Consider the following 24,015-nt stretch of genomic DNA (forward strand, 5'->3'; position numbering starts at 1 on the left):
TGTTATTTAGTAACTATTTTTTGTCACATAACTCTCTGGTTTAACAGAAAAAAAATTCAAAATTTGAAAATTGCGAAATTTTCTAAATTTTCGCCAAATTGCTGACTTTTTCACAAATAAACGCATAAATTATCGACCTAAATTTACCACTAACATGAAGCCCAATATGTCAGGAAAAAACAATCTCAGAATCGCTAGGATCCGTTGAAGCGTTCCTGAGTTATTACCTCATAAAGGGACACTGGTCAGAATTGCAAAAAATGGCCTGGTCATTAAGGTCAAAATAGGCTTGGTCATGAAGGGGTTAAACATGCGTTATCACCATGTGTAAGAAAATAAGTTGGCAGCGCTTTCGGCTGAGCAATCTTTTTGCTGCCTCCAAAGCGATGCTCCTACGCAGCACGGAAACATACCCCAATCAATATGTTTGTTTTTTTTCACACAGCACTCAAGGGAACATTTTACCTCCTGCTGAGGATGAATCCGAAGATGGAGCAGGAACTTCATCTGGAGCTGGCGGCACATGTTCTCCATCTCTGCTGGTGCCCCATCTTCATCAACTGCTGGCACATCGGCGTCCGCCGCTGCTGGAGTTTCTGGTGCCGAAGAAGCGGTTACACAAAGAGCTGCCTATCCGGTGTCAGGAGAGCCAAACAAAAAAAAAAAAAACTAAAAAAAAAGTGATACAACCATCAAAGCTGCAACTGAGACTCTGGCAGTGAAAAAAAATTAACGAAAGAGGAGGAGTTCGATTTTTTTGCCTTGCAAATTGCAAACAAGGCTCGCTCACTGACACTGGATAGGCAGTCCATTTTCACGAATCTGGTGCAAATGTCACTGACAGCTCTGCAGGACCCTGCTCCAATTTCTCCATATGATGAAATTTTGATGGGGTTTTTTGGAAAAGAAACCAAGCCCAACAACAAACCCAACCTGACTACCAAACAAGTCGACCATACAGCACTGAAATGCCCTCACCAACTGCAAGTTACCCTACGGATGCATCAACACTAGCTATTACCCGCAGTACCATAACTTAGTCATTTGGTGTTCTTTATAAACATTATCATAAGGAGGATATAAAAGGGCTATAACCTGTGTTATGGGTACATGAGCGCAGGACTATGGGGTAGAGGATATGTATGATAGTCTAGGGAACAGGACTATGGGAAGTAGAAGAATCTTGAACATTTTTGGGAACAAAACCCACTTAGTAAAAAGAAAAAAATAACGCACATAAAATTAACAATCCAAATACATACGGAATAATTTTTTTTTACTAAAAAAACATTTTCATGTTGCTTGACGGGTCCTTCATTGGTGCCGCTCAATCTTATTCTTTCATCTTTCACTGCTGTTCAGGGTGCCCAACACCATCACAGGAGTTTTGCCAGTGCACAGGACCTTCTAGACTCATAAAATAGTCAGTAAAAGTTTCTCTCACACGCACACCCGAGTTGGATGGCCTTCCCAGACCCACGTTGCGCATCCGGCAGCCAAGTCTCCTCGGTTGGGGAAGACATCACCATGAGCTGCAACTTCTGCCAGATGACGGTACATGTGCACCTTACAATTTTAGAGATGGTGGATTTACAATTCTAAATTGGAGGTGTAAAGATGTGTAGCTCTCTACTGTGGCTAAAAATCTGCAAAGAAAATTTAAAGATTATTAGAAATGTCACACAAAAATGTAAGGGAACCTGTCAGCAGTTATGGCCGCTATAAGATGCGTCCACCACCTTTCAGGTCTTATCTGAAGCATTCTATAATGGTGTCGCTAATGCCCCGGTCTGACACGAAAGCTCTAAATAAACACAAAATTACAAACAATTGCGTGGGGCGGTCACGTCAGATGGGAGTTGAAGCTCCGCGTCAGGCCACTCCGATCTTTTCGCACCACCGCCGCCCTCCTGCTTGCTTCAACGCTCTACTGCTCAGCCGTGGTTATCTGGCCTGTTGAGGGCAGAACGAATTCCTGCAGTGAGCAAGCGCCAGGAAAGGTCTGAGAAGCCCAGCGCATGCACACCTCCGGACTTTAGTCCATACTCATCAGAACATAAAAGTACGCCTGTGCAGTACAGCAATGAAGCAAGCAGGAGAGTGGTAGTGCATTAACCGGGGCGGTTAATTATAGAATGCTGCAGATAAGCCCTGAAAGACAGTGGACGCATCTTATAGCAGCAACAATGCAGACAGGTTCCAGGCGTGTTTTACATATCAGGATATTTGTGGTACCGTAAAAGACTGTACCAAAGATATCCATGTCAATGTGTCTGTGTGTGCGAGGCACACATGTGGCAACCGTGTGCCGCCCATGTGCTGCATCATTTCCACACAGATGGCTAGCAGGGAACAAGCGCTACAGAAAGTGCAGTTACAAGGTGGCAGGTGCTGAAGACAAATCCCATTCTTCCTTGATGGCAGTGAAATCCTGCAGACCAGGGGAGAATGATGCCAGCACCTGCTGCCAGGGAACAGCGCTTCCTGTAGCGCTTCACCAGTGCAATGCGTGTTACACAGAGGACATCAATGTGTGTTCTCCATGTGCACGTGTGCATGACAGTGGCAGCGTGTTTTGCCCACTGACACATGATCCACAAAAACACGCTGACATATGCATAGACCCATTAATTTAAGTGGGTCTACATGTGTCAGTGTCTCCAGTACATGTGAAAACTTTCATCACACGTACCGGATACAATGACGTGTGAAATATGCCTAATGACATACAAACAGAAAATTAGTTACTTACCGCAAAGTGATGAGCAGCCTTTCCTCAGCAATGATGGCCTTCCTCATTAACATATCAGCCAATATAAGATGGGGACACAAGATTTGTAGCAGATTATCAAAGGCGGTGATTGTAAGCCGGTAGAACGACAAATTTTTCCAGATATCTGCAAAGTTGACATAAAAAAAAAGAAAAAAAATGATTATATATTTTCGGACACATTCTAAGTTGGAAACTATCTTGAGATATTTGGCAACTTACCTCCTCAAATCGTTGTAAAGAACATAAAAATGCCCTTTCTCTGTTCTCTCCACTAAGAGTGGGTGCACCCACAATTTACAGGCTCACATTCTCCTGTGCTGCTGCTCGGCCTAAAATAAAAATATTGTTTTAGTACACAACACAGTGAAAAAACAGACATGTCAAGAATTTTCGGAATCCCAATCCTAATCCCAAACCTATTCCTAACCCCAACCCAAACCCAAATCCCAACCATAATCCTAGTCTATTCCTTATCCAAACCCTAATCCCAACCCTAACCCCAATCACAACCTTAATCCCAACCATAACCCTAATCCCAACCACTAGTCTATTCCTAATCCAAACCCTAATCTTAATCACAACCCTAATCCAAATCCCTACCATAACCCAAATCCCAACCCCAAGTCTATTCCCAATCCAAACCCTAATCACAACCCTAACCCCAATCAACCCTAATCCAAATCCCAACCATAACCCTAATCCCAACTATAACCCTAATCTCAAACCCCAATTGCATTCCTAACCCTAATCCCCACCCTAAACCGAATCTCAACCCTAACTTAATCCAACCCTAATCTACTTTATCTTACCTGCTCTCTGTGACGCATCAGGATTTGCAGCAAACACCCCAGCATGAGTATTCTGAATGGCCTGCGGACCGATAAGCGCTGCGCGCTATACTCATCAGCCCGCTGGGCACTCTGCTGCTCATTTCTGGCACTCACCATTGTTGATTTGGTAAAAGCAAAATAGAGAATGGAAGAAGGGGTTGGACAAGATAATAACATCAATTTTTTTTTTTCTTTAGTCTAGTTTGGCAAACTATCTGTTGCTGTGAAAAAATGCAGACAATTCCGCAGCCAAAACCACATTAAAAAAGCATCAAAAACGCACCTGCGTTTTCTGCCAAGAGCTGCGGATTTTGTGCAGAAAAATCCGCGGGAGAATACGCAACGTGTGCACATAACCTAACCCTAGCTCTAATGGGAAAATGGAAATAAATGCTTTTTTTAATTTTATTTTTCCCTAACTTTGGGCGTGATAAAGGGGGGCTTGAATTACAATTTATAGCAGGCAGCTGTAACTCTAAAAGACGTTTTTTATTGTAAAAAGTTTTTAATTTATGGGGGCTCTACATAGCGCTCCATTTAATATAATGAGCCTGACAGATTTCCTCATATAATGGGACAGTGGTCACATATAGCCCTCCATTTTTATTATAATATGCTCTACAAAGCATTCCATTTAATATAATGAAACCCCCACAGTTTTACATAATATAAAAGGCTCTACATAACCCTCCATTTAATACAATGGGACCCATGTAGCCCTCCAATTAACATAATGCGTCCCACAAAGAACTCAATATAATATAATGGGACCTGCATAGCACTCTTATAATGTGACTCAGAAAGCCTTCTATTTAATATATTGTGCCCCCTATAGCCTTAAATTAAAAATAATTAAACCTCATAGCCTTCCTTTACCCGTGCCACAAGAGCGCACAGCCACTGTCCCGTTGGCGTGCCACCGAAGCACAGCCACTGTCCCGTTGGCGTGCCACAAGAGCGCACAGCCACTGTCCCGTTGGCGAGCCACCAAAGCACAGCCACTGTCCCGTTGGAGAGCCACCGAAGCACAGCCACTGTCCCGTTGGCGTGCCAGAAGAGCGCACAGCCACTGTCCCGTTGGCGAGCCACCGAAGCACAGCCACAGTCCCGTTGGCGTGCCACCGAAGCACAGCCACAGTCCCGTTGGCGTGCCACCGAAGCACAGCCACTGTCCCGTTGGCGTGCCTCCGAAGCACAGCCACTGTCCCGTTGGCGTGCCACCGAAGCACAGCCACAGTCCCGTTGGCGTGCCAGAAGAGCGCACAGCCACTGTCCCGTTGGCGAGCCACCGAAGCACAGCCACAGTCCCGTTGGCGTGCCACCGAAGCACAGCCACAGTCCCGTTGGCGTGCCACCGAAGCACAGCCACTGTCCCGTTGGCGTGCCTCCGAAGCACAGCCACTGTCCCGTTGGCGTGCCACCGAAGCACAGCCACAGTCCCGTTGGCGTGCCACCGAAGCACAGCCACTGTCCCGTTGGCGTGCCACCGAAGCACAGCCACTGTCCCGTTGGCGTGCCACCGAAGCACAGCCACTGTCCCGTTGGCGTGCCACCGAAGCACAGCCACTGTCCCGTTGGCGTGCCACCGAAGCACAGCCACTGTCCCGTTGGCGTGCCTCCGAAACACAGCCACTGTCCCGTTGGCGTGCCTCCGAAGCACAGCCACTGTCCCGTTGGCGTGCCTCCGAAGCACAGCCACTGTCCCGTTGGCGTGCCTCCGAAGCACAGCCACTGTCCCGTTGGCGTGCCTCCGAAGCACAGCCACTGTCCCGTTGGCGTGCCACCGAAGCACAGCCACTGTCCCGTTGGCGTGCCACCGAAGCACAGCCACTGTCCCGTTGGCGTGCCACCGAAGCACAGCCACTGTCCCGTTGGCGTGCCACCGAAGCACAGCCACTGTCCCGTTGGCGTGCCACCGAAGCACAGCCACTGTCCCGTTGGCGTGCCACCGAAGCACAGCCACTGTCCCGTTGGCGTGCCACCGAAGCACAGCCACTGTCCCGTTGGCGTGCCACCGAAGCACAGCCACTGTCCCGTTGGCGTGCCACCGAAGCACAGCCACTGTCCCGTTGGCGTGCCACCGAAGCACAGCCACTGTCCCGTTGGCGTGCCACCGAAGCACAGCCACTGTCCCGTTGGCGTGCCACCGAAGCACAGCCACTGTCCCGTTGGCGTGCCACCGAAGCACAGCCACTGTCCCGTTGGCGTGCCACCGAAGCACAGCCACTGTCCCGTTGGCGTGCCACCGAAGCACAGCCACTGTCCCGTTGGCTTGCCACCGAAGCACAGCCACTGTCCCGCTGGCGTGCCACCGAAGCACAGCCACTGTCCCGCTGGCGTGCCACCGAAGCACAGCCACTGTCCCGCTGGCGTGCCACCGAAGCACAGCCACTGTCCCGTTGGCGTGCCACCGAAGCACAGCCACTGTCCCGTTGGCGTGCCACCGAAGCACAGCCACTGTCCCGTTGGCGTGCCACCGAAGCACAGCCACTGTCCCGTTGGCGTGCCACCGAAGCACAGCCACTGTCCCGTTGGCGTGCCACCGAAGCACAGCCACAGTCCCGTTGGCGTGCCACCGAAGCACAGCCACATTCCCGTTGGCGAGCCACCGAAGCACAGCCACTGTCCCGATGGCGTGCCACCGAAGCACAGCCACAGTCCCGTTGGCGTGCCACCGAAGCACAGCCACTGTCCCGTTGGCGTGCCTCCGAAGCACAGCCACTGTCCCGTTGGCGTGCCACCGAAGCACAGCCACTGTCCCGTTGGCGTGCCTCCGAAGCACAGCCACTGTCCCGTTGGCGTGCCACCGAAGCACAGCCAGTGTCCCGTTGGCGTGCCACCGAAGCACAGCCAGTGTCCCGTTGGCGTGCCTCCGAAGCACAGCCACTGTCCCGTTGGCGTGCCTCCGAAGCACAGCCACTGTCCCGTTGGCGTGCCTCCGAAGCACAGCCACTGTCCCGTTGGCGTGCCACCGAAGCACAGCCACTGTCCCGTTGGCGTGCCTCCGAAGCACAGCCACTGTCCCGTTGGCGTGCCTCCGAAGCACAGCCACTGTCCCGTTGGCGTGCCTCCGAAGCACAGCCACTGTCCCGTTGGCGTGCCTACGAAGCACAGCCACTGTCCCGTTGGCGTGCCACCGAAGCACAGCCACTGTCCCGTTGGCGTGCCACCGAAGCACAGCCACTGTCCCGTTGGCGTGCCTCCGAAGCACAGCCACTGTCCCGTTGGCGTGCCTCCGAAGCACAGCCACTGTCCCGTTGGCGTGCCACCGAAGCACAGCCACTGTCCCGTTGGCGTGCCACCGAAGCACAGCCAGTGTCCCGTTGGCGTGCCACCGAAGCACAGCCAGTGTCCCGTTGGCGTGCCACCGAAGCACAGCCAGTGTCCCGTTGGCGTGCCTCCGAAGCACAGCCAGTGTCCCGTTGGCGTGCCTCCGAAGCACAGCCAGTGTCCCGTTGGCGTGCCTCCGAAGCACAGCCAGTGTCCCGTTGGCGTGCCTCCGAAGCACAGCCAGTGTCCCGTTGGCGTGCCTCCGAAGCACAGCCAGTGTCCCGTTGGCGTGCCTCCGAAGCACAGCCAGTGTCCCGTTGGCGTGCCTCCGAAGCACAGCCAGTGTCCCGTTGGCGTGCCACCGAAGCACAGCCACAGTCCCGTTGGCGTGCCACCGAAGCACAGCCAGTGTCCCGTTGGCGTGCCACCGAAGCACAGCCAGTGTCCCGTTGGCGTGCCTCCGAAGCACAGCCAGTGTCCCGTTGGCGTGCCTCCGAAGCACAGCCAGTGTCCCGTTGGCGTGCCACCGAAGCACAGCCACTGTCCCGTTGGCGTGCCTCCGAAGCACAGCCACTGTCCCGTTGGCGTGCCTCCGAAGCACAGCCACTGTCCCGTTGGCGTGCCTCCGAAGCACAGCCACTGTCCCGTTGGCGTGCCTCCGAAGCACAGCCACTGTCCCGTTGGCGTGCCTCCGAAGCACAGCCACTGTCCCGTTGGCGTGCCTCCGAAGCACAGCCACTGTCCCGTTGGCGTGCCACCGAAGCACAGCCACTGTCCCGTTGGCGTGCCACCGAAGCACAGCCACTGTCCCGTTGGCGTGCCTCCGAAGCACAGCCACTGTCCCGTTGGCGTGCCTCCGAAGCACAGCCACTGTCCCGTTGGCGTGCCTCCGAAGCACAGCCACTGTCCCGTTGGCGTGCCTCCGAAGCACAGCCACTGTCCCGTTGGCGTGCCTCCGAAGCACAGCCACTGTCCCGTTGGCGTGCCACCGAAGCACAGCCACTGTCCCGTTGGCGTGCCTCCGAAGCACAGCCACTGTCCCGTTGGCGTGCCTCCGAAGCACAGCCACTGTCCCGTTGGCGTGCCTCCGAAGCACAGCCACTGTCCCGTTGGCGTGCCTCCGAAGCACAGCCACTGTCCCGTTGGCGTGCCTCCGAAGCGCAGCCACTGTCCCGTTGGCGTGCCTCCGAAGCGCAGCCACTGTCCCGTTGGCGTGCCTCCGAAGCGCAGCCACTGTCCCGTTGGCGTGCCACCGAAGCGCAGCCACTGTCCCGTTGGCGTGCCACCGAAGCGCAGCCACTGTCCCGTTGGCGTGCCTCCGAAGCGCAGCCACTGTCCCGTTGGCGTGCCTCCGAAGCGCAGCCACTGTCCCGTTGGCGTGCCTCCGAAGCGCAGCCACTGTCCCGTTGGCGTGCCTCCGAAGCGCAGCCACTGTCCCGTTGGCGTGCCTCCGAAGCGCAGCCACTGTCCCGTTGGCGTGCCTCCGAAGCGCAGCCACTGTCCCGTTGGCGTGCCACCGAAGCGCAGCCACTGTCCCGTTGGCGTGCCACCGAAGCGCAGCCACTGTCCCGTTGGCGTGCCTCCGAAGCGCAGCCACTGTCCCGTTGGCGTGCCTCCGAAGCGCAGCCACTGTCCCGTTGGCGTGCCTCCGAAGCGCAGCCACTGTCCCGTTGGCGTGCCTCCGAAGCGCAGCCACTGTCCCGTTGGCGTGCCTCCGAAGCGCAGCCACTGTCCCGTTGGCGTGCCTCCGAAGCGCAGCCACTGTCCCGTTGGCGTGCCTCCGAAGCGCAGCCACTGTCCCGTTGGCGTGCCTCCGAAGCGCAGCCACTGTCCCGTTGGCGTGCCTCCGAAGCGCAGCCACTGTCCCGTTGGCGTGCCACCGAAGCGCAGCCACTGTCCCGTTGGCGTGCCACCGAAGCGCAGCCACTGTCCCGTTGGCGTGCCTCCGAAGCGCAGCCACTGTCCCGTTGGCGTGCCTCCGAAGCGCAGCCACTGTCCCGTTGGCGTGCCTCCGAAGCGCAGCCACTGTCCCGTTGGCGTGCCTCCGAAGCGCAGCCACTGTCCCGTTGGCGTGCCTCCGAAGCGCAGCCACTGTCCCGTTGGCGTGCCTCCGAAGCGCAGCCACTGTCCCGTTGGCGTGCCTCCGAAGCGCAGCCACTGTCCCGTTGGCGTGCCTCCGAAGCGCAGCCACTGTCCCGTTGGCGTGCCTCCGAAGCGCAGCCACTGTCCCGTTGGCGTGCCTCCGAAGCGCAGCCACTGTCCCGTTGGCGTGCCTCCGAAGCGCAGCCACTGTCCCGTTGGCGTGCCACCGAAGCGCAGCCACTGTCCCGTTGGCGTGCCTCCGAAGCGCAGCCACTGTCCCGTTGGCGTGCCTCCGAAGCGCAGCCACTGTCCCGATGGCGTGCCTCCGAAGCGCAGCCACTGTCCCGTTGGCGTGCCTCCGAAGCGCAGCCACTGTCCCGTTGGCGTGCCTCCGAAGCGCAGCCACTGTCCCGTTGGCGTGCCACCGAAGCGCAGCCACTGTCCCGTTGGCGTGCCTCCGAAGCACAGCCACTGTCCCGTTGGCGTGCCTCCGAAGCACAGCCACTGTCCCGTTGGCGTGCCTCCGAAGCACAGCCACTGTCCCGTTGGCGTGCCTCCGAAGCACAGCCACTGTCCCGTTGGCGTGCCTCCGAAGCACAGCCACTGTCCCGTTGGCGTGCCTCCGAAGCACAGCCACTGTCCCGTTGGCGTGCCTCCGAAGCACAGCCACTGTCCCGTTGGCGTGCCTCCGAAGCACAGCCACTGTCCCGTTGGCGTGCCTCCGAAGCACAGCCACTGTCCCGTTGGCGTGCCTCCGAAGCACAGCCACTGTCCCGTTGGCGTGCCTCCGAAGCACAGCCACTGTCCCGTTGGCGTGCCTCCGAAGCACAGCCACTGTCCCGTTGGCGTGCCTCCGAAGCACAGCCACTGTCCCGTTGGCGTGCCTCCGAAGCACAGCCACTGTCCCGTTGGCGTGCCTCCGAAGCACAGCCACTGTCCCGTTGGCGTGCCTCCGAAGCACAGCCACTGTCCCGTTGGCGTGCCTCCGAAGCACAGCCACTGTCCCGTTGGCGTGCCTCCGAAGCACAGCCACTGTCCCGTTGGCGTGCCTCCGAAGCACAGCCACTGTCCCGTTGGCGTGCCTCCGAAGCACAGCCACTGTCCCGTTGGCGTGCCTCCGAAGCACAGCCACTGTCCCGTTGGCGTGCCTCCGAAGCACAGCCACTGTCCCGTTGGCGTGCCTCCGAAGCACAGCCACTGTCCCGTTGGCGTGCCTCCGAAGCACAGCCACTGTCCCGTTGGCGTGCCTCCGAAGCACAGCCACTGTCCCGTTGGCGTGCCTCCGAAGCACAGCCACTGTCCCGTTGGCGTGCCTCCGAAGCACAGCCACTGTCCCGTTGGCGTGCCTCCGAAGCACAGCCACTGTCCCGTTGGCGTGCCTCCGAAGCACAGCCACTGTCCCGTTGGCGTGCCTCCGAAGCACAGCCACTGTCCCGTTGGCGTGCCTCCGAAGCACAGCCACTGTCCCGTTGGCGTGCCTCCGAAGCACAGCCACTGTCCCGTTGGCGTGCCTCCGAAGCACAGCCACTGTCCCGTTGGCGTGCCTCCGAAGCACAGCCACTGTCCCGTTGGCGTGCCTCCGAAGCACAGCCACTGTCCCGTTGGCGTGCCTCCGAAGCACAGCCACTGTCCCGTTGGCGTGCCTCCGAAGCACAGCCACTGTCCCGTTGGCGTGCCTCCGAAGCACAGCCACTGTCCCGTTGGCGTGCCTCCGAAGCACAGCCACTGTCCCGTTGGCGTGCCTCCGAAGCACAGCCACTGTCCCGTTGGCGTGCCTCCGAAGCACAGCCACTGTCCCGTTGGCGTGCCTCCGAAGCACAGCCACTGTCCCGTTGGCGTGCCTCCGAAGCACAGCCACTGTCCCGTTGGCGTGCCTCCGAAGCACAGCCACTGTCCCGTTGGCGTGCCTCCGAAGCACAGCCACTGTCCCGTTGGCGTGCCTCCGAAGCACAGCCACTGTCCCGTTGGCGTGCCTCCGAAGCACAGCCACTGTCCCGTTGGCGTGCCTCCGAAGCACAGCCACTGTCCCGTTGGCGTGCCTCCGAAGCACAGCCACTGTCCCGTTGGCGTGCCTCCGAAGCACAGCCACTGTCCCGTTGGCGTGCCTCCGAAGCACAGCCACTGTCCCGTTGGCGTGCCTCCGAAGCACAGCCACTGTCCCGTTGGCGTGCCTCCGAAGCACAGCCACTGTCCCGTTGGCGTGCCTCCGAAGCACAGCCACTGTCCCGTTGGCGTGCCTCCGAAGCACAGCCACTGTCCCGTTGGCGTGCCTCCGAAGCACAGCCACTGTCCCGTTGGCGTGCCTCCGAAGCACAGCCACTGTCCCGTTGGCGTGCCTCCGAAGCACAGCCACTGTCCCGTTGGCGTGCCTCCGAAGCACAGCCACTGTCCCGTTGGCGTGCCTCCGAAGCACAGCCACTGTCCCGTTGGCGTGCCTCCGAAGCACAGCCACTGTCCCGTTGGCGTGCCTCCGAAGCACAGCCACTGTCCCGTTGGCGTGCCTCCGAAGCACAGCCACTGTCCCGTTGGCGTGCCTCCGAAGCACAGCCACTGTCCCGTTGGCGTGCCTCCGAAGCACAGCCACTGTCCCGTTGGCGTGCCTCCGAAGCACAGCCACTGTCCCGTTGGCGTGCCTCCGAAGCACAGCCACTGTCCCGTTGGCGTGCCTCCGAAGCACAGCCACTGTCCCGTTGGCGTGCCTCCGAAGCACAGCCACTGTCCCGTTGGCGTGCCTCCGAAGCACAGCCACTGTCCCGTTGGCGTGCCTCCGAAGCACAGCCACTGTCCCGTTGGCGTGCCTCCGAAGCACAGCCACTGTCCCGTTGGCGTGCCTCCGAAGCACAGCCACTGTCCCGTTGGCGTGCCTCCGAAGCACAGCCACTGTCCCGTTGGCGTGCCTCCGAAGCACAGCCACTGTCCCGTTGGCGTGCCTCCGAAGCACAGCCACTGTCCCGTTGGCGTGCCTCCGAAGCACAGCCACTGTCCCGTTGGCGTGCCTCCGAAGCACAGCCACTGTCCCGTTGGCGTGCCTCCGAAGCACAGCCACTGTCCCGTTGGCGTGCCTCCGAAGCACAGCCACTGTCCCGTTGGCGTGCCTCCGAAGCACAGCCACTGTCCCGCTGGCGTGCCTCCGAAGCACAGCCACTGTCCCGTTGGCGTGCCTCCGAAGCACAGCCACTGTCCCGTTGGCGTGCCTCCGAAGCACAGCCACTGTCCCGTTGGCGTGCCTCCGAAGCACAGCCACTGTCCCGTTGGCGTGCCTCCGAAGCACAGCCACTGTCCCGTTGGCGTGCCTGCGAAGCACAGCCACTGTCCCGTTGGCGTGCCTGCGAAGCACAGCCACTGTCCCGTTGGCGTGCCTCCGAAGCACAGCCACTGTCCCGTTGGCGTGCCTCCGAAGCACAGCCACTGTCCCGTTGGCGTGCCTCCGAAGCACAGCCACTGTCCCGTTGGCGTGCCTCCGAAGCACAGCCACTGTCCCGTTGGCGTGCCTCCGAAGCACAGCCACTGTCCCGTTGGCGTGCCTCCGAAGCACAGCCACTGTCCCGTTGGCGTGCCTCCGAAGCACAGCCACTGTCCCGTTGGCGTGCCTCCGAAGCACAGCCACTGTCCCGTTGGCGTGCCTCCGAAGCACAGCCACTGTCCCGTTGGCGTGCCTCCGAAGCACAGCCACTGTCCCGTTGGCGTGCCTCCGAAGCACAGCCACTGTCCCGTTGGCGTGCCTCCGAAGCACAGCCACTGTCCCGTTGGCGTGCCTCCGAAGCACAGCCACTGTCCCGTTGGCGTGCCTCCGAAGCACAGCCACTGTCCCGTTGGCGTGCCTCCGAAGCACAGCCACTGTCCCGTTGGCGTGCCTCCGAAGCACAGCCACTGTCCCGTTGGCGTGCCTCCGAAGCACAGCCACTGTCCCGTTGGCGTGCCTCCGAAGCACAGCCACTGTCCCGTTGGCGTGCCTCCGAAGCACAGCCACTGTCCCGTTGGCGTGCCACCGAAGCACAGCCACTGTCCCGATGGCGTGCCACCGAAGCACAGCCACTGTCCCGTTGGCGTGCCTCCGAAGCACAGCCACTGTCCCGTTGGCGTGCCTCCGAAGCACAGCCACTGTCCCGTTGGCTTGCCTCCGAAGCACAGCCACTGTCCCGTTGGCGTGCCTCCGAAGCACAGCCACTGTCCCGTTGGCGTGCCACCGAAGCACAGCCACAGCCCCGTTGGCGTGCCACCGAAGCACAGCCACTGTCCCGTTGGCGTGCCTCCGAAGCACAGCCACTGTCCCGTTGGCGTGCCACCGAAGCACAGCCACTGTCCCGTTGGCGTGCCACCGAAGCACAGCCACTGTCCCGTTGGCGTGCCACCGAAGCACAGCCACTGTCCCGTTGGCGTGCCACCGAAGCACAGCCAATGTCCCGTTGGCGTGCCACCGAAGCACAGCCACTGTCCCGTTGGCGTGCCACCGAAGCACAGCCACTGTCCCGTTGGCGTGCCTCCGAAGCACAGCCACTGTCCCGTTGGCGTGCCTCCGAAGCACAGCCACTGTCCCGTTGGCGTGCCTCCGAAGCACAGCCACTGTCCCGTTGGCGTGCCTCCGAAGCACAGCCACTGTCCCGTTGGCGTGCCTCCGAAGCACAGCCACTGTCCCGTTGGCGTGCCTCCGAAGCACAGCCACTGTCCCGTTGGCGTGCCTCCGAAGCACAGCCACTGTCCCGTTGGCGTGCCTCCGAAGCACAGCCACTGTCCCGTTGGCGTGCCTCCGAAGCACAGCCACTGTCCCGTTGGCGTGCCTCCGAAGCACAGCCACTGTCCCGTTGGCGTGCCTCCGAAGCACAGCCACTGTCCCGTTGGCGTGCCTCCGAAGCACAGCCACTGTCCCGTTGGCGTGCCTCCGAAGCACAGCCACTGTCCCGTTGGCGTGCCTCCGAAGCACAGCCACTGTCCCGTTGGCGTGCCTCCGAAGCACAGCCACTGTCCCGTTGGCGTGCCTCCGAAGCACAGCCACTGTCCCGTTGGCGTGCCACCGAAGCACAGCCACTGTCCCGTTGGCGTGCCTCCGAAGCACAGCCACTGTCCCGTTGGCGTGCCACCGAAGCACAGCCACTGTCCCGTTGGCGTGCCACCGAAGCACAGCCACTGTCCCGTTGGCGTGCCACCGAAGCACAGCCACTGTCCCGTTGGCGTGCCACCGAAGCACAGCCACTGTCCCGTTGGCGTGCCACCGAAGCACAGCCACTGTCCCGTTGGCGTGCCACCGAAGCACAGCCACTGTCCCGTTGGCGTGCCACCGAAGCACAGCCACTGTCCCGTTGGCGTGCCACCGAAGCACAGCCACTGTCCCGTTGGCGTGCCACCGAAGCACAGCCACTGTCCCGTTGGCGTGCCACCGAAGCACAGCCACTGTCCCGTTGGCGTGCCACCGAAGCACAGCCACTGTCCAGTTGGCGTGCCACCGAAGCACAGCCACTTTCCCGCTGGCGTGCCACCGAAGCACAGCCACTGTCCCGTTGGCGTGCCACCGAAGCACAGCCACTTTCCCGCTGGCGTGCCACCGAAGCACACCATTTCCCATGGGCCCGCCAGAAGGTTCCACTACTTGGCCTTTTTGCTTACCACTTGTGCGACCATGTTGGGCTTTTTAGCCTGCCATCGAGATACATTCATTGGCCTCATTGTCTGCCACCTTGGAGTCCATCTTGGTTGTTTTTTTTTTTTTTACACTGCCACTACGGTTCATATTCTGGCCCTTTTGCTTACCACCGGGACACCCATCTTGGCCTTTTTAGCCTGTCACTGCGGTGAATTCTTTGACTTTATTTGCCTGCAGGGTGCCCATCTTTAGCCTGCCCTGCCAACAGTATAATGCCCACCCACAAATAGCCGACAAAAAGTAGAATGGGCTCCATATAGCACAACATTTAATTTAATAGGCCCCATATAGTCCAACATTTAATGTAATGGGCACCGCACAACCCAACGTATAATGTAATGGGCCCCATGTAAAAGGCTCTGCATAACCCTCCATTTAATACAATGGGCCCCATGTAGCCCTCCAATTAATAAAATGCGTCCCACAAAGAACTCAATTTAATATAATGGAACCTGCATAGCACTCTATTATAATGGGACCCAGAAAGCCTTCTATTTAATATATTGTGCCCCCTATAGCCTTAAATTCAAAATAATTAGCCCCACATAGCTTTTCCTTACCACCGGAGAACACCCTTTTCCCTTGACATGCCACAAGAGCTCACCCGTTTCCCGTTGGCGTGCCACCGGAGCACTCTTGTTGGCGTGCCACCGGAGCACATCCTGTTCCTGTTGGCATGCCATCGAAGCACACCCTTTTCCCATTGGCATACCACCGAAGCACACGATTTCCGGTTGGCGTGCCACCAGAGCACACCCTTTTTTTCAGCTGGCGTGCCACCAAAGCACACCATTTCCCGTTGGCGTGCCACCGAAGCACACCCTTTTACAGTTGGCGTGCCACCAAAGCACACCCTTTTCCAGTTGGCATGCCACCAAAGCACACCCTTTTGCAGTTGGCGTGCCACCGAAGCACACCATTTCCGATTGGCGTGCCACCAGAGCACACCCTTTTCCCGTTGGTGTGCCACCAAAGCACACCATTTCCCGTGGGCCAGCCAGAAGGGCCCAATACTTGGCCTTTTTGCTTACCACCAGTGCGCCCATCTTGGGCTGTTTAGCCTGCCTTCAAGATACATTCACTGGCCTTATTGTCTACCACCATGGCATCCATCTTGGGTTTTCTTTTTTACACTGCCACTGCGGTACATGTTCTGGCCCTTTTGCTTAACACTGGGACACCCATCTTGGGCTTTTTAGCCTGACACCGCAGTGAATTCTTTGACTTTTTTATTTGCCTGCAGGGTGCCCATCTTGGCCTTTTTAGCCAGCCCTGCCGACAGTATAATACCTCCCCACACAAAGCCCTACATAGAGTAGAATGGGCTCCATATAGCACATTTAATGTAACAGGCCCCATATAGCCCAACATTTAATGTAATGGGCACCACACAACCCAACATAATGCAATGGGCCCCATATAAAAGGCTCTACATAACCCTCCATTTAATACAATGGGCCCTATGTAGCCCTAAAATTAATATAATGCGGCCCACAAAGAACTCAATTTAATAAAATGGGACCCAGAAAGCCTGCTATTTAATATATTGTGCCCCTATAGCCTTAAATTCAAAATAAATAGCCCCACATAGCTTTCCCTTACCACCGAAGCACAGCCACTGTCCCGTTGGCGAGCCACCGAAGCACAGCCACTGTCCCGTTGGCGTGCCACCGAAGCACAGCCACAGTCCCGTTGGCGTGCCACCGAAGCACAGCCACAGTCCCGTTGGCGTGCCACCGAAGCACAGCCACAGTCCCGTTGGCGTGCCACCGAAGCACAGCCACAGTCCCGTTGGCGTGCCACCGAAGCACAGCCACTGTCCCGTTGGCGTGCCACCGAAGCACAGCCACTGTCCCGTTGGCGTGCCACCGAAGCACAGCCACTGTCCCGTTGGCGTGCCACCGAAGCACAGCCACTGTCCCGTTGGCGTGCCACCGAAGCACAGCCACTGTCCCGCTGGCGTGCCACCGAAGCACAGCCACTGTCCCGCTGGCGTGCCACCGAAGCACAGCCACTGTCCCGCTGGCGTGCCACCGAAGCACAGCCACTGTCCCGTTGGCGTGCCACCGAAGCACAGCCACTGTCCCGTTGGCGTGCCACCGAAGCACAGCCACTGTCCCGTTGGCGTGCCACCGAAGCACAGCCACTGTCCCGTTGGCGTGCCACCGAAGCACAGCCACTGTCCCGTTGGCGTGCCACCGAAGCACAGCCACTGTCCCGTTGGCGTGCCACCGAAGCACAGCCACTGTCCCGTTGGCGTGCCACCGAAGCACAGCCACTGTCTCGTTGGCGTGCCACCGAAGCACAGCCACTGTCCCATTGGCGTGCCACCGAAGCACAGCCACTGTCCCGTTGGCGTGCCACCGAAGCACAGCCACTGTCCCGTTGGCGTGCCACCGAAGCACAGCCACTGTCCCGTTGGCGTGCCACCGAAGCACAGCCACTGTCCCGCTGGCGTGCCACCGAAGCACAGCCACTTTCCCGCTGGCGTGCCACCGAAGCACAGCCACTTTCCCGCTGGCGTGCCACCGAAGCACAGCCACTTTCCCGCTGGCGTGCCACCGAAGCACAGCCACTTTCCCGCTGGCGTGCCACCGAAGCACAGCCACTTTCCCGCTGGCGTGCCACCGAAGCACAGCCACTTTCCCGCTGGCGTGCCACCGAAGCACAGCCACTTTCCCGCTGGCGTGCCACCGAAGCACACCATTTCCCATGGGCCCGCCAGAAGGTCCCACTACTTGGCCTTTTTGCTTACCACTTGTGCGACCATGTTGGGCTTTTTAGCCTGCCATCGAGATACATTCATTGGCCTCATTGTCTGCCACCTTGGAGTCCATCTTGGTTGTTTTTTTTTTTTTACACTGCCACTACGGTTCATGTTCTGGCCCTTTTGCTTACCACCGGGACACCCATCTTGGCCTTTTTAGCCTGTCACTGCGGTGAATTCTTTGACTTTATTTGCCTGCAGGGTGCCCATCTTTAGCCTGCCCTGCCAACAGTATAATGCCCACCCACAAATAGCCGACATAAAGTAGAATGGGCTCCATATAGCACAACATTTAATTTAATAGGCCCCATATAGTCCAACATTTAATGTAATGGGCACCGCACAACCCAACGTATAATGTAATGGGCCCCATGTAAAAGGCTCTGCATAACCCTCCATTTAATACAATGGGCCCCATGTAGCCCTCCAATTAATAAAATGCGTCCCACAAAGAACTCAATTTAATATAATGGAACCTGCATAGCACTCTATTATAATGGGACCCAGAAAGCCTTCTATTTAATATATTGTGCCCCCTATAGCCTTAAATTCAAAATAATTAGCCCCACATAGCTTTTCCTTACCACCGGAGAACACCCTTTTCCCTTGACATGCCACAAGAGCTCACCCGTTTCCCGTTGGCGTGCCACCGGAGCACTCTTGTTGGCGTGCCACCGGAGCACATCCTGTTCCTGTTGGCATGCCATCGAAGCACACCCTTTTCCCATTGGCATACCACCGAAGCACACGATTTCCGGTTGGCGTGCCACCAGAGCACACCCTTTTTTTCAGCTGGCGTGCCACCAAAGCACACCATTTCCCGTTGGCGTGCCACCGAAGCACACCCTTTTACAGTTGGCGTGCCACCAAAGCACACCCTTTTCCAGTTGGCATGCCACCAAAGCACACCCTTTTGCAGTTGGCGTGCCACCGAAGCACACCATTTCCGATTGGCGTGCCACCAGAGCACACCCTTTTCCCGTTGGTGTGCCACCAAAGCACACCATTTCCCGTGGGCCAGCCAGAAGGGCCCAATACTTGGCCTTTTTGCTTACCACCAGTGCGCCCATCTTGGGCTGTTTAGCCTGCCTTCAAGATACATTCACTGGCCTTATTGTCTACCACCATGGCATCCATCTTGGGTTTTCTTTTTTACACTGCCACTGCGGTACATGTTCTGGCCCTATTGCTTAACACTGGGACACCCATCTTGGGCTTTTTAGCCTGACACCGCAGTGAATTCTTTGACTTTTTTATTTGCCTGCAGGGTGCCCATCTTGGCCTTTTTAGCCAGCCCTGCCGACAGTATAATACCTCCCCACACAAAGCCCTACATAGAGTAGAATGGGCTCCATATAGCACATTTAATGTAACAGGCCCCATATAGCCCAACATTTAATGTAATGGGCACCACACAACCCAACATAATGCAATGGGCCCCATATAAAAGGCTCTACATAACCCTCTATTTAATACAATGGGCCCTATGTAGCCCTAAAATTAATATAATGCGGCCCACAAAGAACTCAATTTAATAAAATGGGACCCAGAAAGCCTGCTATTTAATATATTGTGCCCCTATAGCCTTAAATTCAAAATAAATAGCCCCACATAGCTTTCCCTTACCACCGGAGAACACCCTTTTCCCGTTGGCGTGCCACCAGACCACACCCGTTTCCCATTGGCGGACCTCCGGAGCACATCCTTTTCTTGTTGGCGTGCCAAGGGAGCACATCCTTTTCCCGTTGGGTGTGCCACCGGAGCACACCCTTTTCCCGTTGGCATGCCACCGCAGCACACCCTTATCCAGTTGGCGTGCCACCGAAGCACACCCTTTTCCAGTTGGCGTGCCACTGAACCACACCCTTTTCCAGTTTTGTGGAGCACATCCTTTTCCCGCTGGGTGTGCCACCGAAGCACACCATTTCCGGTAGGCGTGCCACCAGAGCACACCCTTTTATTGTTGGCGTGTCACCGGAGCACATCCTTTTCCCGCAGGCGTGCCACCGAAGCACACCATTTTCCCGTAGGCGTGCTCCCAAAGCACACCATTTCCTGTTGGCGTGCCACCGGAGCACATCCTTTTCCCGTTGGCGTGCCACCGGACCACACCCTTTTCCCGTTGGCATGCCACCGGAGCACACCCTTTTCCCGTTGGCAGGGCTGCCACTAGGAATTTCGGGGGCCCCATACTGGCAAAATTTTCAGGGCCCCCTTGAGACTCCGCCCAGGCTCCACCCCAGCCCCACCCCTCAAACTGTCGACCGTAAAAACTGCACTTCTCATCAAACACACATTAACAGTTCCCATTACCAGATCACACATCTAGCCAGCAGCTCTTGTTTTGGCCTAAAGATTTTGTAAATCTGCCACCACGACAAGGTAGACTCTTTTGGCCGGGCCCTACTCTACTGTAACCTATTGAACATTTGCTAAAATATCCAATACAATTTAGGTATATTTCTATTTATTTTTCAATTTTTAAAATGACCAATAATCACATCCAAAGGGACTAATACCACCGCACCATCACCATGTCCAGACCACATATTAACACCACATAGTGACCTATAATACCACATACATGGAACAAATACAGCCACCCCATGACCAGACCACATATTACCACCACAGAGACAAAATAATAGCACATACAAGGGACAAATACCACCACACCATGTCCCAACCACATATTACCACCACATGATGACCAATAATACCACATACAAGGAACAAATACTGCCACACCATGACCAGACCACATATTACCACCAGTGACAGAATAATAGCACATACAAGGCACAAATACCACAGCACCACGCCCAGACCACATATTACCACCACATGGTGACCAATAATACCACATACAAGGAACTAATACTGCCACACCATGACCAGACCACATATTACCACCAGTAACAGAATAATAGCACACACAAGGAACAAATACCACCGCACCATTCCCAGACCACATATTACCACGACATGGTGACTGAATACTACAATACTGATCATTAATAAAAAAACATAATACTATCACCATAAGTGCCATTATACACAGGAGAGCTGTACTTAGCATGTAGTGTCTGTGTTCAGGTAATACAGTGATCACCGGTGACATTATGCACAGGACCTCCGTATATAGTGCCAGTGTACAGGTAATACAGTGATCACTGGTGACATTGTACAAAGGCACTCTGTATATAGTGTACAGGTAATACAGTGACCACTGGTGACATTATACACAGGAGCTCTGTATATAGTGTCAGTGTACAGATAACACAGTGATCAGTGGAGACATTATACAAAGGCACTCTGTATATAGTGTATAGTGTCAGTGTACAGGTAACACACTGACTCACCAGTGATGTCTCTAGTGAAGTCCTTCATCTTTGTTTTTCATCTTTCATCCAGCACACACTGCCATCACGTCTTCCAGCCAGGGCTTGCCAGGAAATAACAGAATTATCTAGAGCTCCGCTTGCAGAACACATTCCTTATTTTTTTCCCAACTTCTACACTACACCAGATGAAGAAAAAAGGCGACAGTGTCACTCTGCACAGTAACAGAACCGCCCCCCCCATTTAAAACAGTATCCTCAAAAAAATAAAATAAATACATCATTTTCGTATTTTCTGATGTAAAAATAAACTACTACAAAATCCGAAAAATTTTAGTTTTTACACCAGCCCCTTATACACAATATGACAAAGGCCAAGTGTGGCTGATTCTTTTCTTTTTTTTTACTGCCGTGCTTCCCCCCAGAAATGAAAACATTACAAAATTGCAATTTTTTTTTTTTTTTTTACAAAACGTTTTCTTTTTTAACACTGAAATAAATTAAAAAAATCTTTGAGGTATGTGACCACGCTCAGGAAGAGCAGCGTTTTGGACGCAGCTCACCTGCACTACATACAAAACACTGCATTCTACTGTACACATTAGAAGCACAATGGATGGGATTTATAGAAATCCCATGCCCAATGTGCTACTACTTAGCGAGGCATATACTCACCCGCGGTGCGGATTTACGAACATGCAGCTTCCCCCAAAGCCATTCATTAGATGCGGTAAATCCGCACAGTTCACTAAGAACATGCAGCTTTAACTACGTAACTAAATCGCAGCATTTTGGATGCAGTGAAAATACGCTGCATACGCTGCGTTCAAAACGCTGCTATTTTCTGATAATGGGCACACAGACTGAAATCGCCGTAATAGAACTGCCCTGCAGTATCATGTTGCCCAGCCCTGAAGGCGTTAAAACGTATTTAAAAAAATGATAAAAAGAAATATATTTACTTACTTCATTTTGCCAAACATTAGCATGAACAAAACCCATTACAGGAATTACTTAGAGGATTTTCAGGATCCCAATAAACAATTCCCCCTATTGCTCCAGATCTTCCATTGTTAACAAAGCAGCCATCAGTATGGACATCTGCTGATCTTCCTCTAGAATAGAAAAAAAAAAGCAGTCTTGTCACAACAAGTAAGATATTTCAGAGTCAGTTTTACATAATAATCTTATTTTAGGTATTGCAAAGTATGTTCTCACATTTATTTCTGTAAGGCTAAGATCACATGACCATATTTTTGATCTGAGTGCTTTCTGTGAAAGAAAACGACAACACATGGACAGCGTTCAGGACAATGTTATTTAATGGGGCAATGCAAATGTTTTTTTTTTTCACAGACTGAATCTGCAAGTGGCAAAAAAAATTGCAGCATGCATTAATTTCTTTTGTGTTTTGCATGAGACTTTTGCACGATGGTTGAGCAAAATATAAAAAATATCACATTTCACACAGGGCCACCATAGGGCATCCAAGGAATGGACACATTGCATTTCTCTATGAAAAAAAATGCTGCACTCTATCGTGCTAAAGCAAGTCAATGTGAAATATATGAAATATGAATAGCAATACAGCTTTTGAATACTAGGAAAAAATGAATGAGACGCTTTGCACACAATTTGGCCAAATCACGTCTGCTCATCAACTAACATCAAGGTGGTCTCATAAGGCTGATAGGTCCCTATCTACATGATTACCTCTCTTAGGCCAGGGTCACACTAGCGTAAAATACTGACGAGTGCTACGCGAGAAAACATCGCAAAGCAGTCGGACTACTGTTAATCTATGGGGCAGCTCACATCAAAGTATTTTTTCTCGGGTGTATTCTACGTGCGTGTAAAATCACAGCATGCCGCGATTTTATGCATATATCGGCCGAGCCTCGCCAGTGCAAGCCTATGGGTGCGAGAAAACATCGGACACCACACAGACCATGCGAGTGCTGTCCGATGTATACGCACCGGTGTCCTTTGAAATGCCGTCAATTCATGTGCCGCATACAGTAAAATACTGACAAGTTAGAATAGGATATATACATATACACTGGGTGCAGAATTATTAGGCAAATGAGTATTTTGATCACATCATCCTTTTTATACATGTTGTCCTACTGCAAGCTGTATAGGCTTGAAAGCCAATGATTTGCATCTCTGTAATGAGGAGGGGTGTGGTCTAATGACAACAAAACTCTTTCTAAGGTGTGCTTAACTATTAGGCAACTTCCTTTCCTTTGGCAAAATGGGTCAGGAGAGAGATTTGACGGACTCTGAAAAGTCAAAAATTGTGAGATGTCTTGCAGAGGGATGCAGCAGTCTTGAAATTGCTAAACTTTTGAAGCGTGATCACCGAACAATCAAGCGTTTCATGGCAAATATCCAACAGGGTCGCAAGATGTGTGCTGATAAAAAAAAAGGCGCAAAATAACTGCCCATAAATTGAGGAAAATCAAGGGTGAAGCTGCCAAAATGCCATTTGCCACCAGTTTTGCCATATTTCAGAGCTGCAACGTTACTGGAGTATCAAAAAGCTCAAGGTGTGCCATACTCAGGGACATGGCCGAGGTAAGGAAGGCTGAAAAACGACCACCTTTCAACAAAAAACATAAGATAAAACATCAAGGTTATGCAGACATCTGCGGGCTGACATTAATAGCCTAGGAAGTGGCCATGGATACTGCCCCCCCCCCGGCTAAAAACATCAGCTCTCAGCCGCCTCAGAAAAGGCGCATCTCTAAGATGCACCGATTGTGGCACTTAACCTCGCTCTTCCCACTTGCCCTGTAGCGGTGGCAAGTGGGGTAATAGTTGGGGGGGTTGACGATATCATCAGGTGACATCAAGCCCCAAGGTTAGTAATGGGTTTGCTGAGAGCTGATGTTTTTAGCCGGGGTGGTCAGTATCCATGGCCCCTTCCTAGGCTATTAATATCAGCTCGCAGCTGTCTGCATAGCCTTTGCTGGTTATTAATTATAGGGGGACACCAAGACATTTTGGGGGGGTTTTAACCCCTTTACCCCCAAGGGTGGTTTGCATGTTAATGACCGGGCCAATTTTTAAAATTGACCACTATCCCTTTATGAGGTAATAACTCTGGAATGCTTCCATGGATCCCGGTGATTCTGACAGTTTTCTTGCGATATATTGTACTTCACGATAGTGGTAAAATTTCTTTGACATTACTTGCATTTATTTATGGAAAAAAAACGAAATTTGGCAAAAATTTTGAAAATTTTGCAATTTTCCAACTTTGAGTTTTCATGACCTTAAATCAGAGATATGTCACATAAAATACTTAAGTA

The 24,015-nt window shown here is 54.7% G+C and overlaps 1 protein-coding gene and 1 long non-coding RNA gene across 2 annotated transcripts in view; both read right to left on the bottom strand.

Moving 5' to 3' along the window:
• Positions 1-1,259: 1,259 nt before the first annotated feature.
• LOC141047829 (uncharacterized) lies at positions 1,260-14,638 on the bottom strand. Its single transcript, XM_073543151.1, has 5 exons — positions 14,602-14,638; positions 3,583-5,433; positions 2,993-3,102; positions 2,753-2,897; positions 1,260-1,646 (listed from the first exon to the last, which is right to left on the bottom strand). The coding sequence occupies exons 1-2, from the start codon at positions 14,636-14,638 to the stop codon at positions 4,463-4,465; spliced, it is 1,008 nt and encodes a 335-aa protein (XP_073399252.1). The 3' UTR covers positions 1,260-1,646; positions 2,753-2,897; positions 2,993-3,102; positions 3,583-4,462.
• A 5,001-nt stretch (positions 14,639-19,639) lies between these two features.
• LOC141047654 (uncharacterized) overlaps positions 19,640-24,015 on the bottom strand; it is a 36,032-nt gene continuing 31,656 nt past the window's right edge. Inside the window, exons 2-3 of the long non-coding RNA XR_012219869.1 lie at positions 21,668-21,816; positions 19,640-20,880 (exon numbers count right to left, since the gene is read on the bottom strand). This is a non-coding gene — a long non-coding RNA (uncharacterized lncRNA). The remainder of the gene's footprint in view (positions 20,881-21,667; positions 21,817-24,015) is intronic.

Source organism: Dendrobates tinctorius, unplaced genomic scaffold, assembly GCF_039654945.1.
Source record: "Dendrobates tinctorius isolate UK_male_01 unplaced genomic scaffold, ASM3965494v1 ptg000129l, whole genome shotgun sequence".
In the NCBI taxonomy this organism is placed as follows: Eukaryota; Metazoa; Chordata; class Amphibia; order Anura; family Dendrobatidae; genus Dendrobates; species Dendrobates tinctorius.

Bases quoted from the DNA above. Each gene is read 5' to 3' on its own strand.
- LOC141047829 (XM_073543151.1), bottom strand. From the start codon at position 14,638: ATGGACTCCAAGGTGGCAGACAATGAGGCCAATGAAT. The intron at 5,434-14,601 runs GTATCTCGATGG...CCAACGGGACAG, and splicing joins AGACAATGAGGCCAATGAAT to TGGCTGTGCTTCGGTGGCAC.